Genomic DNA, 16,162 nt, shown 5'->3' on the forward strand with positions numbered 1-16,162 from the left:
AAAGCCTCTGGGACTCCTCCCATCTGTTGCCTCATGGGACCCTTGGAAATAAGTTTTTAATCTCTATACATAGAAAATGTAACAATAGGCCATTGAAACATAGGATTCACTGCAAGCCAGAGGCTTCAAGCTGCAAAATACTGCAACAATAGAGTAAGAAAGCTACAGCATGGTGCTACACTACAATGCAATGTTATAATGCAAACGTACTGTGGAGCTGACAGTGCTGAGGAACATAACCAAGTTATAGATGACAAACTTCGTGATGATATATATACAGTATATTGCGATTGCGCCCCCTTGAACCCCTATCCAAGATGCCAGACACCAAATAAAAGTCCAAAAGTAGACTTTATTCTTATGCAACAGTGCACAAAGCACCCTTCTCTCCACAATACTCATTAAATCACTCACAAATACTACAATAAACTCTCCACTAGGGATGGGTATCGTTTAGGTTTTATCCGATACCGGTGCCAAAACGGTACTTTTAAAACGGTGCCAGTGCTTAAACGGTGCTCGAACCGGTGCTTAAAAAAATAAAGAACACAAACTTCGTCCAAAAACCTCTTGCGTTTTTATTTTTCCCAGTAATATTTTTTAAACAAAATTATAACAAACCTAGCCCTTTCTGTCAATAAAACATAACCTCTTTGGTTGGAACCAGTGCTTAAACAATTGAAAACACAAACTTTGTCATGAAACCTGTGATGTTTAGCAGTTTTTTTGCAAGAAGATAATCATATTAGCCTTTTCTGGAGCTATACGGCATCGCTCTTGGCTGATGGCATGCCCAGCACAAGAGAAAACTCTTTCAGAAGGCGTTGATGACGCTGGGACACACAAGTATTTTTCTGATAGGGCAGATAAATTGGGGAGTGTATCCCTCTTACTCCACCACCAGGCCACAGGGTCTTGTCCAGAGGTAATTCCTGGCAGTCTTTTGTATATTTGAAGCTCCTTCTGTACCTGCTCTGTGATTGAGGGGACTCTACCCGCTTGAGAAGCAGCCTGTTGAAGCTCTCTGTCTTCATCCTCAAACAGCTTTTCTAAGCATGACTTCTGGACCTTACTTAGCTGAAAAACAACAAAAAAAGATGTGTGAGGTTTGCAAAATAAATAAAGATCACTTTTAGAATGTAGTGGTTGTGTTAGAAAAAATCTGAAATTACATATTGTTCTGGCTTGTCCATGTCAGAATCATCCACCTCGCTGTGTGCTTTAGGGTCCTCAGTGGGAGACTATGGACACACAGATAGTAAAAGAGCATTCCTTCAACATAGAAACTACATCATGATGCAAAAGGACAAGATTGTACACACACAATGAAAATACCTGTGCAACTGCTGCTGTGGCATTTGCAACTGCTGCCTTCTCCAACCTGTCCCAGATGTCAGTAGCTGCCTCACCACCTAGCCTGCCTTTAAAACGTGGGTCCATTATCGTGGCCTCCTTCAGAAATTTCTGAAGGTTTTCATCCTTTAAGTAAAACAAGATATAACATAGGAGCTGATACTGAAAAAAGGTAACCCTATTTTTCATGCGCATTGATATTGTCTGCAAATACCTGATATCTTTTCTGCAGACTACCCCAGACTTTCTCTTTTATTGAAGAGGTGAAAACACTGTCTTCATCACATCATCTGAAATGTGCCTCCAGCTTGGCCAGGATGGGGATGATTTGGCTGCATGTGGGTGACTTGTCACTTGACACACACATGGTTGACGTGTACAGGACTTGCATGCACTTAATAAACTCCTCTGCCTTCATTAAATCGGTGTGCGTGAACCTTTCTAGCCTGTTGAAAAATATTCAAAATGTTAAAGGTAACTGACGTAATTTAGCTCTTTCAAGTGATGCTCATGTCATTCACTTACTTGTCCTTCTCCATAGGCTTCCTCAGCCGTAGATCCAGAGCAGCTGCCTGGATTGCATCAAACTGCTCCATAAATCTCTCCACCATCAGGAAGAGAGAATTCCAGCGTGTCTTAACGTCAAGAATGACATTATGCTCTGGCAAATCTAAAGCACAGATAGACACAAACATATTTTAAATTACTATAAAAAAGGTAATATTAATAACAATACTTCTTGATATGTAACTACATGCGCTACTTACTCAGGATTCGCTGCTTTTCTCTGAGCACAGTTTTGCTCAAGGATGAACGTTTGAGCCACACCACAACTGAACGGATTTTGGCACACCAGCTGGAAACTGCAGGAATGTCATACACCTTTTGTGCGACCAGGTTGAGGGTATGAGCAAAGCATCCCAATTTTAAAAAGTCCAATTTTTTCAAAGCAACATCCATGTTGCAGGCATTGTCTACAGTGGCAGCAATTATTTTCCCTCCCAAGTGAAATTGCTCCACAACACTTGATATTTCTTTAGCGACAACTGGACCTGTTTGTGACTCATAAACTGCTTCAGTGCTAAGCACATTCTGCTTCATTTTGCCTTTGTAGATGTAGTGAACAGTCACTGTGAGGAAATGGTCCTGAGCAATACTGGTCCATCCATCACAGGTGATAGCGACCTTGTTAACCTGTGCCAAATTCTGGATGAGGTTGCTTTTCTCCACGCAATACCAAGCAGGTACAAGTGTGTTGGATAGATCATCCCTCGATGGGGGCTGATACCTTGGATTAAGGGCAGTGGACATCTCCCTGAATTAAAAAAAAAAACACAAAACAAAACAAAACAACAACAACAACAACATTTATTTATATAGCACATTTTCATACAAACAGTAGCTCAAAGTGCTTTACATATTAAAGAATAGAAAAATGAAAGACATAATTATAAAACAAAATAAATCAACATTAACATCGAATAAGAGTAAGGTTCAATGGCCAGGGGGGACAGAAAAACAAAAACTCCAGACGGCTGGAGAAAAAATAAAATCTGTAGGGATTCCAGACCATGATACCGCCCAGTCCCCTCTGGGCATTCTACCTAACATAAATGAAACAGTCCTCTTTGGATTTAGGGTTCTCACGGAAGGGCTTGATGATGATGATGGTCACGTAGACTTCTTCCTTTTAATCCGTCCATCATTGTTGGAGCATCATGAAGCTTTGAGTAGGTGGAGGTGGCGCAGGCCACCACCACAAAGAAACCGGAAAAAGAAACAGAAAAGAGAGTAGGGGTCAGTACCGATTTTAGAGCCACCATGAATAGTTGTTATGATGAATTGAACATACAGAGTATCAGGATTAAGTTAAATTACGATTAAAATGAAGTTATAAAAGGCCATGTTAAAGTAATGTGTTTTCAGCAGTGCTTTAAAGTGCTCTACTGTATCAGCCTGGCGAATTCCTATTGGCAGGCTATTCCAGATTTTAGGTGCATAACAGCAGAAGGCCGCCTCACCACTTCTTTTAAGTTTTGTTCTTCGAATTCTAAGGAGACACTCATTTGAGGATCTGAGGTTACGATTTGGAATATAAGGTGTCAGATATTCCGATATATAAGATAGGGCGAGATTATTTAAGGCTTTATAAACCATAAGCAGAATTTTAAAGTCAATTCTGAATGACACAGGTAACCAGTGTAGTGATGCTAAGACTGGTGTGATGTGTTCTGATTTTCTTTTCCTAGTTAGGATTCTAGCAGCTGCATTCTGCACTCGTTGCAAACGATTTATATCTTTTGGGTAGTCCAGAGAGGAGTGCATTACAGTAATCTAGTCGACTGAAAACAAACGCGTGAACTAATTTCTCAGCATCTTTCAGTGATATAAGAGGTCTAACTTTACTTATGTTTCTTAAGTGAAAAAATGCTGTCCTAATGATCTGATTAATATGTGATTTAAAATTCAGATTACAGTCAACAATCACCCCTAAGCTTTTTACCTCCGTCTTGACTTTTAATCCTAATGTATCCAGTTTATTTCTAATAGCCTCATTGTATCCATTATTGCTGATCACTAAAATTTCAGTTTTCTCTTTATTTAAATTGAGAAAATTACTATTCCTAAATTACTAAAAACAAATTTAAAAAAAAAGAAAGTGTTTTTGACTTGAAATTTAATTCTTTTTTTCGGATAAAATAAATAAAACATATAAACCAGTTCCCAGAATAAGCAGAAAATACATTTGAATTTTCATTAATTTTTTTCTTCCAGATAAAAAATAAAAACATATAGCTCACCTTTTATTCAAATATAGTTTACTTATAATATTTAGAAGACTTACAAAGCTAAGCAGCTATGAACATATTAACCTTTACAGTATTATACAGTCTATTTTTTTTTTTATGTAAGAGTAATACAACATTTTTCACCTGAATGATGGTGACTCCACCATTGAAAATGGATGGAGATCTTTGACTATAAATTTTGTCACTGCCCTATGAATTTCATCCACTTTTTCTTTCGTCATTTTAGCCTTTTTGGCCAGGGTGAAGGGAGTATCTGCCATCAAACAAGAAGACAGCCGCATGTAACTACGACGGTGTTTGCTAGTTCACCTTACATGCATTAATGTAATAACGTGGTTAGCCTACTCAACATAAATTGCACGAACAACATTAAGCTACTCACCCAGAGAAGAACAGGTGCTGCTGCCATCATCATCATCAGTTATCATTTCTGCTACACTGGCAGGGCTAGGGGCCGGACTCTCCTCCTCGGGTTCTTGGATGTTGTTAACTCCGAGAACAGGCACCACACCCGCAGTAGATGTGCTCGGTGTGATGTCTTGCTGCAAGTTATCAAATGCGGTGCATTTTTCGGCTTTTAAAAAAACGCCATGCGACGCCATGTGTTTCATTAGATTTGAGGTGTTACCTCCTTTGCACATTATTACCTTTAAGCATTTCTTGCAGGCTGCTGAGTTTATATCTTTTGCTGTGAAGTACAGCCACACTCTCGAGCGCTTCAGCTTCGGCATTTTAGCTCTGCTCTAAAAAAAAACCCGTACATACCTGGGCCCGCCTACTATCCTTGGAAAGGAAGTGATTGGCTAGATTTCTCAGGGAAAAAAGCACCGAAATGAAGCACCGAATTGTGCGCTGCTTTTCGGTCTGGTTACTACCGTTCATGTCAGCACCGGTTCCACAATGGCACCGGACACCGGTACCCATCCCTACTCTCCACCACTCCCAGACGCGTTGCCCTCCTACCACCCAGCACAGCTCGCCGTCTGGGAGCTGTCACAGTCCTTTTATAGTCCCTGACCCGGAAGTGTCCCAATCCCCAGTTCATATGATCCTTATCACTTCCGGGTCAGATAAAAAGTCATTTTCTTCATCCCGGAAGTACGTCACTTTTCCTGTCGCTTTGCCTATGACGCACTTCCGGATTATAGGGCACATATGACTCTTTGCTCCTCCCTGCAGCTCCCTCTAGCGGCCCCTGTGGTATCCAGCAGGGCTGTGGATGAAAACTCCATTGTCCATGATTCCCTGCTGGTCTTCGGGGCACTTCCATGCCATATAGATAATGGTGGACAGCCGGGGGTTATGCCCAGCCGGGACGCCTAGAAGGACCAGGAGAGGGACTATACCTACCCTGGAGCACGAGAGGGCAGCCGCCCTGGTCTGTATGGGGGCCACGGGAGCCGAGCATGGAAGCTCAACCCTATTGGGGCCCGTAGCCACCACAGGGGGGCACCCAAAGGATTGTGGAGCCCTGGATGTCAGCACTTCCGCCACATCCGTAAGTGCTGCCGGAAGGAATTGCAGGGACACCCAGAGTGCTTCCGGGTGCTCATGCGGCACTTCTGGTACACCAGGTTATGCCGCTGGAAAATCGTCACAGAGAACCTGGAACACATCCGGGTGGCTATAAAAGAAGGCGCACCAGAGTCGGGAGGAAAAAGGCAATGCTTGGGAGGAGAGGTGGAAAGGCTGCAGGAGAGATCTGAACTGAACAAGGGAGTTTGGTGCATGGGCACTGTGTTGTGTGCTGGACTTTATAATTAAAACATGTTGTTTCGGAACATGCTGTGTCCGCCTGTTTGTCTCCGTGCTAAACCCACCACAATATATATATTCATTCATTCATCCCGGCCAATACCCCCAGGCCACCAGATGGAGCCCTCCCTTTAGCATGGAGGTGCCCCAAATTCCAGCAGGGCATCATGGACTATTTGCCCTACAGCCCGGAAGTACGTGCCAGTCACGTGGATAGAGGAAATGACATACTTCCAGGTTGAAGAAAAGGAGTTTTTACCTGACCCGGAAGTGTTACCAGTCATAGAGAGAGTCAGAGAGAGAAACACTTCCAGGTCAAGGACTATAAGAGACTGTGGGAGATCCCAGACGGGTGAGATGAGTCGGGTGGCAGTGTGACAAGGCGTTTGGGTGTGGAGGATTGTTTATTGTACGGGATTATTGTTATTTATATAAGTATTGTGGAGTGGAGGGTGCTTTGTGCACTTATTTATAATAAAAAGTCAATATTTGGGACTTTTATCTGGTGTCTGGTCAGAGGGTTCAAGGGGACGACAGCGCCCCCTATCAGTCACAATATATACAGTGTATGGTAAAACAAAAGTACAGAGGCACAGATTAAGTGTTGGGGAGCCTCCCCGTATACTGGCTGTAGATTCAGAAATAAATCAGACATTCAACAAAGTCAACAAAAATTGTCGGGTTTTTATGGAGACAATACAGGAAGTACAATTAATGGGGAGGAAGTGAGATCAATAGCGAGGTGTCATAGAAAGCAGTGGCCGGACATGACGTTAGGGGCAGAGGGACAGAATTGAGGTCATTGGGAGGAGACCGAAAGTGAGGTAATTCTATGGAGCTGGAAAAGAAGTCTTCTATACTGTTGGGATGGAGATGAATACTGGAGCGTTATGTCGGGTAGGAGTTTTATTCTAATGTTTTTCTGTAGATGAAAGGAGAGAAAAGCATTAGTGCCCCATTCCAGTTCCCCTTCTCTTATTCTTTCACACAGTATCTAGCCTTTTGGCTGTCCCCTAATCGCATGTGTGTTACATTATATTATGTATGTAAAAAATGTATACTTTTTCAAAAAAAGACTACTATTACAGAGGACACCAAAGGACATCTTTTGGATTGCAAGAAACTACCTCATATTAAAAAAGAATCTGCTGCAACTTCAACTACAGCCTGCTCAGAGACTATTCCATCCTGGATAGCCGGGCTGGAAAAGGGGAAATTGGACTATAATTAGGGTGAAAGCACGCTGGAGGAAAACGCCAAACCAGGCTGACCTTACCTGGGAACTGGGGCTTGTACCTTGGACATCAGTTTCATTAGATCTGTATTTAGAGAACATGATGCTGGGCCATTGGAACTTAGGATTCTCTATGAGCCAGGGACTTTACACAATGAAAGACTGTGAAAGATGGGTAGGAAAGTTGCAGCACAGTGATAGATAGATAGATAGATAGATAGATAGATAGATAGATAGATAGATAGATAGATAGATAGATAGATAGATAGATAGATAGATAGATAGATAGATAGATAGATTGATAGATAGATTATACTTTATTTGTCCCCAATTATAATGCAAACATATTGTGGAGTTGGATAGGTTTGATGTGACATAGATATATCATGGGGTTTAAGGTTCCTGACTTCAGGCCTAAATCACAAGGAACACAACCAGATGGACACACATCTTGATGAGGTTAACGAACAACATCTTACTTCGCTTCGAGGCCATAACAGAAGATCAACATGGATAAAGGTTCAATCTGGATGGGATGATGTCTAGTTGAGAATCTCTTGCATATATTTCTTTTCTGGTTCGTCCTGCTTCCACCTCAAAACCCGTCCCGCCCACACGCACCTGACACGGCATTTCTCGACTCCTATTCGTCCTCATCCAAACCCTTCCCCATGCTGCCAGCGGCTCCTCTTCAAAACTGGTCCCGCCAACACGGCATTTCTCGGCAAGCTTCTGAAGTATGCTTACAAAATAAAGCAAACTCTGCATGCAGCGAAAATTTACTTCTCCAGCTAGATTCCATGCTCAGAACCATCAAACCCTTCGCTAAATCATACAAACACATGCATGAGTTTGCTCAGTCCAAAACAAACAGCATCTGTATGAATGCTTTTCGAGGAAAACCCTAGGCAGGATTTACGATGATACAATGTCATACCAATGTTGCAGCGATTTTCGTCGAAGAAGATGGTGAACCGCCTGCCGAAAGGGACATTTGCATTTATCCCATAGGCAACTTCTGTAAACAGATTTCCACGCTCAATATGAATTGTGATCCTATGGTTTACCCACTTTTATTCCCTTACGGAGACAGATTTACAACATGTTTCCGATAAAAGAACCGGCAAGCGAATAAGGCTCAGTCAATGCCAATTTTACACATACAGATTAGCAATGTGGAATACATTTAGTATTTTGCACTCCAGCGGCGAACTATTCCAACAGTACGTTGTAGATGCGTATGTTAAAACAGAGGGCGCCCGTCTCAACTATCTCAGATTAGATCAACAAGATCTGCGCATGGAACAATACAAAGGACTGTCAGACGCACTGCAAGCAAACGCTGAAAATAACAACGTACGTCTAGGCAAAATGATCATATTACTGTCCACATTTCCAGGAAGTCCAAGATACATGCAACAAAATTAGCAGGATGCCATGGCCATAGTACGTAAATTCGGACAGCCTCATTTATTTATCACTTTCACATGTAATTGTACTTGGCCGGAAATTCTACATGCACTGTCGGATACCCAAAGACCGGAGCACAGACCTAATATTGTAGTACGAGTCTTTTGGATTAAACTGCAGGAATTACTTAGAGACATTCTACAACATCTTTTTGGGGTTGTTATTGATTATAATCGAATCGTAATCGTAATCGAATTTTAGAAGCACGGCCTTCCTCATACCCACATTTACTCTTCACAATAATTCTAACAACCAGTCTTCAGCCACAGTCAGTTGTATGTGGCTTTTTCTAGGGTTAGATCTTTCGACTCATTATCTGTCGTCACCACCAAAACACCTATTCACAACTGCGTCTTTCAAGAAGTATTTATTTCTTCTTGCTTTCTGAATTCCTTTCTCACCGTTTTCCGTTCCTATTCTTACACCACCGTATGCTACGGCGGGTGTTGGCTAGTAACGTTTAATGGATGGACTGGTGGAGTTTGCCTACCAAAGACAATTCATTTCCCAGTACACTAGGTGGCAATGCATCTCTAGCATGGTTCCAGTGTGGACACCTCATGGGTTGCATGGGAAGTATAGTTCTGAAGTGCAGTCCTGTTGGGGTCATTGAGTGCTGTCAGAGGATGCTGCCAGCAGAAGATCTACCTGTTTTGGGAAGCTTCCACATGACCTGGAAGTGCTTCTGCTGTGCAGTGCTACAACACTGAAAGTACTCCTCAGTCAAACATAAAAGACGCTGCCTCACCTTGATCAGAGGGTTGGAGTCAGGAGGTAGGGGACAAGGATTGTGTAGAGAAGTGTTAAGAGATATACACTCACCTAAAATATTATTAGGAACACCTGTTCAATTTCTCATTAATGCAATTATCTAATCAACCAATCACATGGCAGTTGCTTTAATGCATTTAGGGGTGTGGTCCTGGTCAAGACAATCTCCTGAACTCCAAACTGAATTTCAGAATGGGAAAGAAAGGTGATTTAAGCAATTTTGAGCGTGGCATGGTTGTTGGTGCCAGGCGGAATATTTCACAATCTGCTCAGTTACTGGGATTTTCACGCACAACCATTTCTAGGGTTTACAAAGAATGGTGTGAAAAGGGAAAAACATCCAGAATGCGGCAGTCCTGTGGGCGAAAATGCCTTGTTGATGCAAGAGGTCAGAGGAGAAGGGGCTGACTGATTCAAGCTGATAGAAGAGCAACTTTGACTGAAATAACCGCTCGTTACAACCGAGGTATGCAGCAAAGCATTTATGAAGCCACAAAACGCACAACCTTGAGGCGGATGGGCTACAACAGCAGAAGACCCCACCGGGTACCACTCATCTCCACTACAAATAGGAAAAAGAGGCTACAATTTGCACAAGCTCACCAAAATTGGACAGTTGAAGACTGGAAAAATGTTGCCTGGTCTGATGAGTCTCGATTTCTGTTGAGACATTCAAATGGTAGAGTCAGAATTTGGAGTAAACAGAATGAGAACATGGATCCATCATGCCTTGTTACCACTGTGCAGGCTGGTGTTGGTGGTGCAATGGTGTGGGGGATGTTTTCTTGGCACACTTTAGGCCCCTTAGTGCCAATTGGGCATCGTTTAAATGCCACGGGCTACCTGAGCATTGTTTCTGACCATGTCCATCCCTTCATGACCACCATGTACCCATCCTCTGATGGCTACTTCCAGCAGGATAATGCACCATGTCACAAAGCTCGAATCATTTCAAATTGGTTTCTTGAACATGACAATGAGTTCACTGTACTAAAATGGCCCCCACAGTCACCAGATCTCAACCCAATAGAGCATCTTTGGGATGTGGTGTAACGGGAGCTTCGTGCCCTGGATGTGCATCCCACAAATCTCCATCAACTGCAAGATGCTATCCTATCAATTTGGGCCAACATTTCTAAAGAATGCTTTCAGCACCTTGTTGAATCAATGCCACATAGAATTAAGGCAGTTTTGAAGGCGAAAGGGGGTCAAACACCGTATTAGTATGGTGTTCCTAATAATCCTTTAGGTGAGTGTAAGTTAGATTAGTGCTTATATTTATACCTGTGCTTGAAGAAAGAACCTGGATAATAAACTTTATTTGAACCCTGGACTCTGTCAGCGGTCTTGTGTTTGAAGTCTTGGGGTCTGGGGTGCCCCCTTTTGTTCACAATATATGTTTAAAAATACTTTATAAATAAAAATGAAATACAGTATGTTAAAAAATAGCTCTAGTCTTGTTGGAAAGTAAGTTTATATATTACTTTAGCTTTATATTAATAATTAAAATATGTATGTGTGTGTAGTCCATCCATCCATTATCCAACCCGCTATATCCTAACTATACAGGGCCATGGGGGTCTGTTGGAGCCAAACCCAGCCAGCACAGGACGCAAGGCAGGAAACAAACCCCGGGCAGAGCACGAGCCCACCGCAGTGTGTGAGTAGTGTATAAGCTTAATCTATTGTCAGTGATAATTGGCTTTTAATTTATGCTACATTAATTTTCTGCATTAAAAATCATTATGACAATTTTTTTACAGTGTGATTGGTTTATAAGTGTTTATTTTACAGTACATTACTGATAACAGAGGCGTTTACCTACAGTAATGTATTATGAACTATACAGTAGTGTACTATACATTGGTTACAGTGAACTACTCTTTTCATTTACTTTCTTACTTTAATATTTACAGCACTTACTGCCAAAATTAAAATGAAATTTTTATCAGGGTTAGTTTTTGCCTTGTGCCTTTGGGTGGCTGGAATAGACACTGATTCCACACCAGCCTGAAGTACATGAGTGTCTTAGGATGTGGAAGGATGGACATTGTGAGCTTTGATTATTACTCTTATTACACTTTGCATTAAACTTTCCTTTATTCCTGGTTTTTGACCAGTTCTGTGTTTCAGCATTTGCCTGTTCCTTTTTGATAATATTTGTTTAACAACTGAACTGCCCCATTCATTCCACTGTGTTCATATGATAATGTCACCAAAATCTACTTTAAACAATTCCTTAAGTATTTTCTACCTCACTGTACTGGTACAGGATGTGTGCAAATGACTGCCAATAAATGGGAAGCTGGCTTCATCAGGTGCAGGATGATTATATGAGCACTTAGGAGTTTAATATTTATAAAAATAATTTAGGTGCTAATTGAAAATTGAAATCAATTTTGCAAAAACTTAAAATATGTTTTTTTACATATTCCCAGAACAGACACATGATGGAACTGTGTTGCTTGGTTATTCTGGAGTAACAGCAAGGTAAAGGCTGGATACTGGCTAGCAGTGTCTACTCTGTGTGCAAGTTTTGTAAAAATGCTGAATCACATAAACGTGAACACAGTTTCTTTGCAATTCAGTATGAGGCAATGCACCATTACACAGCTCCAAAACTAGAAGGATTTTTATTATGAAGTATAACCTCCACATTTCCAGTTAAGCAATAATACATTGCCTGTTAGTTTCAGAGATGTGTACTCAATTGAGTTTGAAATTTCTAAAAGACAGGGTGCGCCAATGAGTCCAAAAAAAACCCCAACAGTAAGAATCAGATATAAGAACAGTTTAAGCAAAATACTTATGGGACAGCAAACAATGAAAATAGGATTCTACAAGTTTGAAAGATCCATTCATCCATCCATTTCTAAATCCAATTATCCTTGTCAGGGATGTGAAGATTAAACATTATCATAATTAAAAGACAAAATCTCATGAACCAAAAAGCCCCAAGCATTGCATTTTCATAGACGACCAGGCTCATGTCTGGAATTAGCATTCAAAGAGACAGAGCCTAGAAAAACACAACATCAGTCAATCTGAGTGTGATTCACAGAGTGTGATTCATTTTGAACAAAGCCTTTGAAAAGCAATTAAATTTTATGGTAGTAAACCAAAGCTTTAACAATGTTTTGAGTATCGCTATAAACATAATGTCAATATAGAGCCAATCTGCTGAGGTTTTCTCAGGTAAATTGTTTTACTGTAAGTCTTCCACTTGGCATGGTTTGGTGTATCTTCCTTGTTTTTCTTGTAAGAACTCCACAGTGTATGCTATAACATAAAATAACCGAGATGTTTCAGATAGGAAAAAACAGAAGTTTAGAGGTAAAGTAGTCATATAATCATCCATTGTGATTCTGGTGAGTGGCAACATGTTTCATGTTGATTGTCACAGGCAAGTGAGAATTTCACTCTATTCTTTACATGTGATATGACCATATCTATCTCTCTATTATGTAAAATAATTTTGCGATGAGATGAGACTTTTTTGGAAGACGAGACAAGACTTTATTTGGATGAGATTTTTACAAGTCCCACGAGTTGAGACTTTGGCCATGAGATTTTTTCAAGTCACGCCCTCCTCTCATCCATTTTCAACCACACACACAGTAATCTCACCTCTCATTCGTGTCAATAATTTTGACAGATACAGTTTCTGCTCTCGCAGCTCTTATACATTTTAATGTTTTCCTCATGTTAATTTCTCAATTAAAGTAGACGTATTATTTCCAAATCTTATTGAAGAATTTCATCACGAAGGGTTATCGACAGAAAAAATGAGTACACATGCAATCCTAGCACCGAGAAACAATGAAGTCAAACAAATTAATGCCAAAAATGATTATTGGTTACACTGCAAATTGGTTAAATGTGTATTAACAGACTATACTGAAACAGTTGGTGGTGATCGTGCGGAAGATGAATACATCAACTTACAATATCCCGAAGAATACCTACAACCATTAACACCGTCCGGACTTCCACTGCTTGAATTACTATAGAAAGAAGGATGTATCCAAGAAAGGTAATGTAGTACATCTTCTGCGAATAACATTACACAACAAAGGAGATCTTGCTATGACATTCATATTAAAACATTAACAGTTTCCCATTAGAATAGCAAAAAGACAATTAACAAATCTCAGAGCTAAACATTTGAAAAAGTTGTTTTATTTAATAGAGAGATAAAAATGAAATTCAATCACGGGCAGTTATACATTGTGTTGTCACGATGAAAGTCCAAACACAGAATCAAAATTCAATGTGATATTGACGAAAATTTAATTCAAAAAATTGTTTTTACTGAAGTTTTACAGTAAATGTGTAAGTTTAAAAAGTATTTGTGTGTTCATTTCAAAGCCAAACAGAACAAAATTGTATTATGCAATGAATAACTCTAATGCAACATGAAAGATAATTTACTTACAAATTATTACATTGTAATCTTTTTTAATATGGTTTAATTACTCACTGTAATGTAAAATAGTTATATTATGCATATGTAACAATTCCCATGAAAATAAAAATATTTTTAAATTGTATAACTGTATCCCCATACATGAGCGAAAGACCTGCAAAGAGGCTACCGCGTAGCGGTAATGAAACACTACTGTCTATGTGTGTGTCAGTGTGTGTCTGTGTGTATGTACGTATGTATGTGCCCTGTCCCTCCAAGCAATCTGATTGGTCAGTTCAGCTTTGGTGATGCTATTGACAGAGAAAGTGTTAGGAAACACAACATGAGGCAAGCAGGAATAAAGGCTTAGGAGGCACGCTGAGAGTCAAAGACAGGAAGAATTCTCAAGAATACAAATGACGGTTTCACAGTGGATAATGGGGGCCAGTCAAATATTGGTGGTAGTCAAAAAGCAATAAGAAGGCAAACAAGGAACATGACAATGACAGAGTCTGAGAAGCAGGTCTTTTGGGAATACGCTTGAGAGGGGTGCACCGGATAAAAGAGATTCAGGCACACAAGGATACCAAGGAAAGACATACGAGGAATGAAGATGGAACACTTACGTCAAGCAATCTATACTAATAAAAGGCAAAGCCCTCACTGACTGACTGACTGACTCACTCACTGACTCACTGACACACTCATCACTAATTCTCCAACTTCCCGTATAGGTAGAAGGCTGAAATTTGGCAGTCTCATTCCTTACAGCTTACTTACAAAAGTTAGGCAGGTTTCATTTCAAAATTCTACGCGTAACGGATATAACTCATAACTGGAACCTACTTATGTACATATATACGGCCATAGCCTGCAGCTCGTTCGCCATGTGAGGTGTAGTTGTGTCCCTCATCATCACGCCTCCCACGTAATTGAGTGGCTGCCCATATAAGGCCGTCCGTCAGCGGCAATCCAATAAAAACACTCTGCCGCTAAATATTCACGGGAGAAGGACTGTTCTTATGCAAACGAAGATGAGATGGTCAGGGTGGTGTTTGGTACAAACTCAGCGAAAGTGCGAGAGAAACTTTTAAGTGCCGAGTCTTAGCTAACATTAAATAAAGAACATCGCACGAGATAGCACAAGCACAGCTGAGATCCTTCGATGGATGTACTCTGAGCGGCTCATGTGAACTGACTGTGAACGCAGTACGCAGAGAACAAGGAAGAGCTCCAAAGAGCGCTGAACAAAGAACACATTACACAATTGAGAAGGCAGCAAAAGAATGTGAAGCGAGTGACGCATACAAGCATATTCATAAGTACAGCTACTGTGGAAACAAAGCACGGTGTAAACCGTAAGTTTAAATTAAGTTTATAGACACCCTGTCACTGGAGTTTGTCGTGCCTACAACGAATACGATATTCGCGAGATACAAGTTTAATGAGAAGATGCAGGGTATAAACAAGACTTTGGATCACTTTGTAATGGAGTTAAAATTGCTGTAATAGAGTTAAACTTGCTGGTGAAGGACTGTGCTTATGCAAACGAATAGGAAAGCAAGGTGTAAAGCTTAACTTTAAATTAAGTTCATAGACACGCTGCCGCTGGTGTTTGTCATGCCTAAGACCAGGCATGCGCAACCTTTCCGCTATTGACGGCCGCACTACAGACTTTTTACTTTAATAACGGCCGCACTACAGACTTTTTACTTTAATAACGGCCGCCAGTAAGTCCAAGTAAACTTAATAATGTTTTATGATTTATGTAAAAATTTACAGATTACACATTAAAACAGAGTATGATATATCTGACAATATTCAATTTACTGGTCTACATATGTAAAAAAATGTCTACGAAACGTCATATAGGACAAAAAACCGGTACCTGTTTTTCAGATATTTCATTCTGGAAAACGCTGCTTCGCACAAATAAGTGCTTCCGAAAAGAACGAGAATGTTCCTGGCCAGTTCTCGTAGTTGTGGGTATTCTACTGCTGATTTCCACGTATCCAGCAGGTCGCTTTCTTCCGTAAACTTTTTCACAAGCTGCTCATTGTTCTTCAACTCTACTAGCTCCATTTGTAGATGTAACGGTGCACTCTCTGTCTCCATCAGATGAGGAGAAGCAACGAGTCTTATTGTTGCTGAAATCTTTTCGAAATCTTGAAAACGGTTAGCGAATTCCTGCAACAGCCCGTCTAAAGTGCCCGAAAAACGGACGGTAGGAATTTGGTCAGGCTTTACTTCTTTGCTGTCAATCAGAGCCGCCACTGGAGTCCAGAGACCCTACACCTGCATGGCCGCCATTACGTACACTTTTATATACACGTCCACGGCCGCCAAAGTCCTTGCCCACGGCCG

The 16,162-nt window shown here is 40.7% G+C and overlaps 2 protein-coding genes across 4 annotated transcripts; both read right to left on the reverse strand.

The window, feature by feature from the left end:
• Positions 1-520: 520 nt before the first annotated feature.
• On the reverse strand, positions 521-1,198 carry LOC120532126 (E3 SUMO-protein ligase ZBED1-like). The gene is made up of 2 exons (XM_039758020.1): positions 1,173-1,198; positions 521-1,077 (listed from the first exon to the last, which is right to left on the reverse strand). The coding sequence occupies exons 1-2, from the start codon at positions 1,191-1,193 to the stop codon at positions 715-717; spliced, it is 384 nt and encodes a 127-aa protein (XP_039613954.1). The 5' UTR covers positions 1,194-1,198; the 3' UTR covers positions 521-714.
• Positions 1,147-2,673, reverse strand: LOC120532124 (zinc finger BED domain-containing protein 4-like). Of its 3 annotated transcripts, XR_005634207.1 has the most exons (5): positions 2,121-2,673; positions 1,879-2,023; positions 1,568-1,799; positions 1,336-1,479; positions 1,147-1,241 (listed from the first exon to the last, which is right to left on the reverse strand). XR_005634207.1 is itself a non-coding variant. In XM_039758019.1 (3 exons), the coding sequence occupies exons 1-3, from the start codon at positions 2,662-2,664 to the stop codon at positions 1,640-1,642; spliced, it is 849 nt and encodes a 282-aa protein (XP_039613953.1). In that variant the 5' UTR covers positions 2,665-2,673; the 3' UTR covers positions 1,486-1,639. The 3 variants fall into 3 exon arrangements, 1 of the variants encoding a protein (XP_039613953.1); XR_005634206.1 differs by lacking the exon at positions 1,147-1,241 and having other exon boundaries at positions 1,302-1,479; XM_039758019.1 differs by lacking the exons at positions 1,147-1,241; positions 1,336-1,479 and having other exon boundaries at positions 1,486-1,799.
• Between the last annotated feature and the right edge of the window lie 13,489 nt (positions 2,674-16,162).

The sequence above is a fragment of the Polypterus senegalus genome, chromosome 7, assembly GCF_016835505.1.
Source record: "Polypterus senegalus isolate Bchr_013 chromosome 7, ASM1683550v1, whole genome shotgun sequence".
In the NCBI taxonomy this organism is placed as follows: Eukaryota; Metazoa; Chordata; class Cladistia; order Polypteriformes; family Polypteridae; genus Polypterus; species Polypterus senegalus.

What these genes read in the sequence shown, in the direction of transcription:
- LOC120532124 (XM_039758019.1), bottom strand. Translation starts at nt 2,664, where the DNA reads ATGTCCACTGCCCTTAATCCAAGGTATCAGCCCCCATCGAGGGATGAT. An exon ending in AGAAAAGCAGCGAATCCTGA is followed by an intron (nt 2,024 to 2,120) that starts GTAAGTAGCGCA and finishes TCTGTGCTTTAG; the next exon opens with ATTTGCCAGAGCATAATGTC. An exon ending in AAGCCTATGGAGAAGGACAA is followed by an intron (nt 1,800 to 1,878) that starts GTAAGTGAATGA and finishes ATTTTTCAACAG; the next exon opens with GCTAGAAAGGTTCACGCACA.
- LOC120532126 (XM_039758020.1), bottom strand. Translation starts at nt 1,193, where the DNA reads ATGGACAAGCCAGAACAATAT. An exon ending in TGGACAAGCCAGAACAATAT is followed by an intron (nt 1,078 to 1,172) that starts GTAATTTCAGAT and finishes GTTGTTTTTCAG; the next exon opens with CTAAGTAAGGTCCAGAAGTC.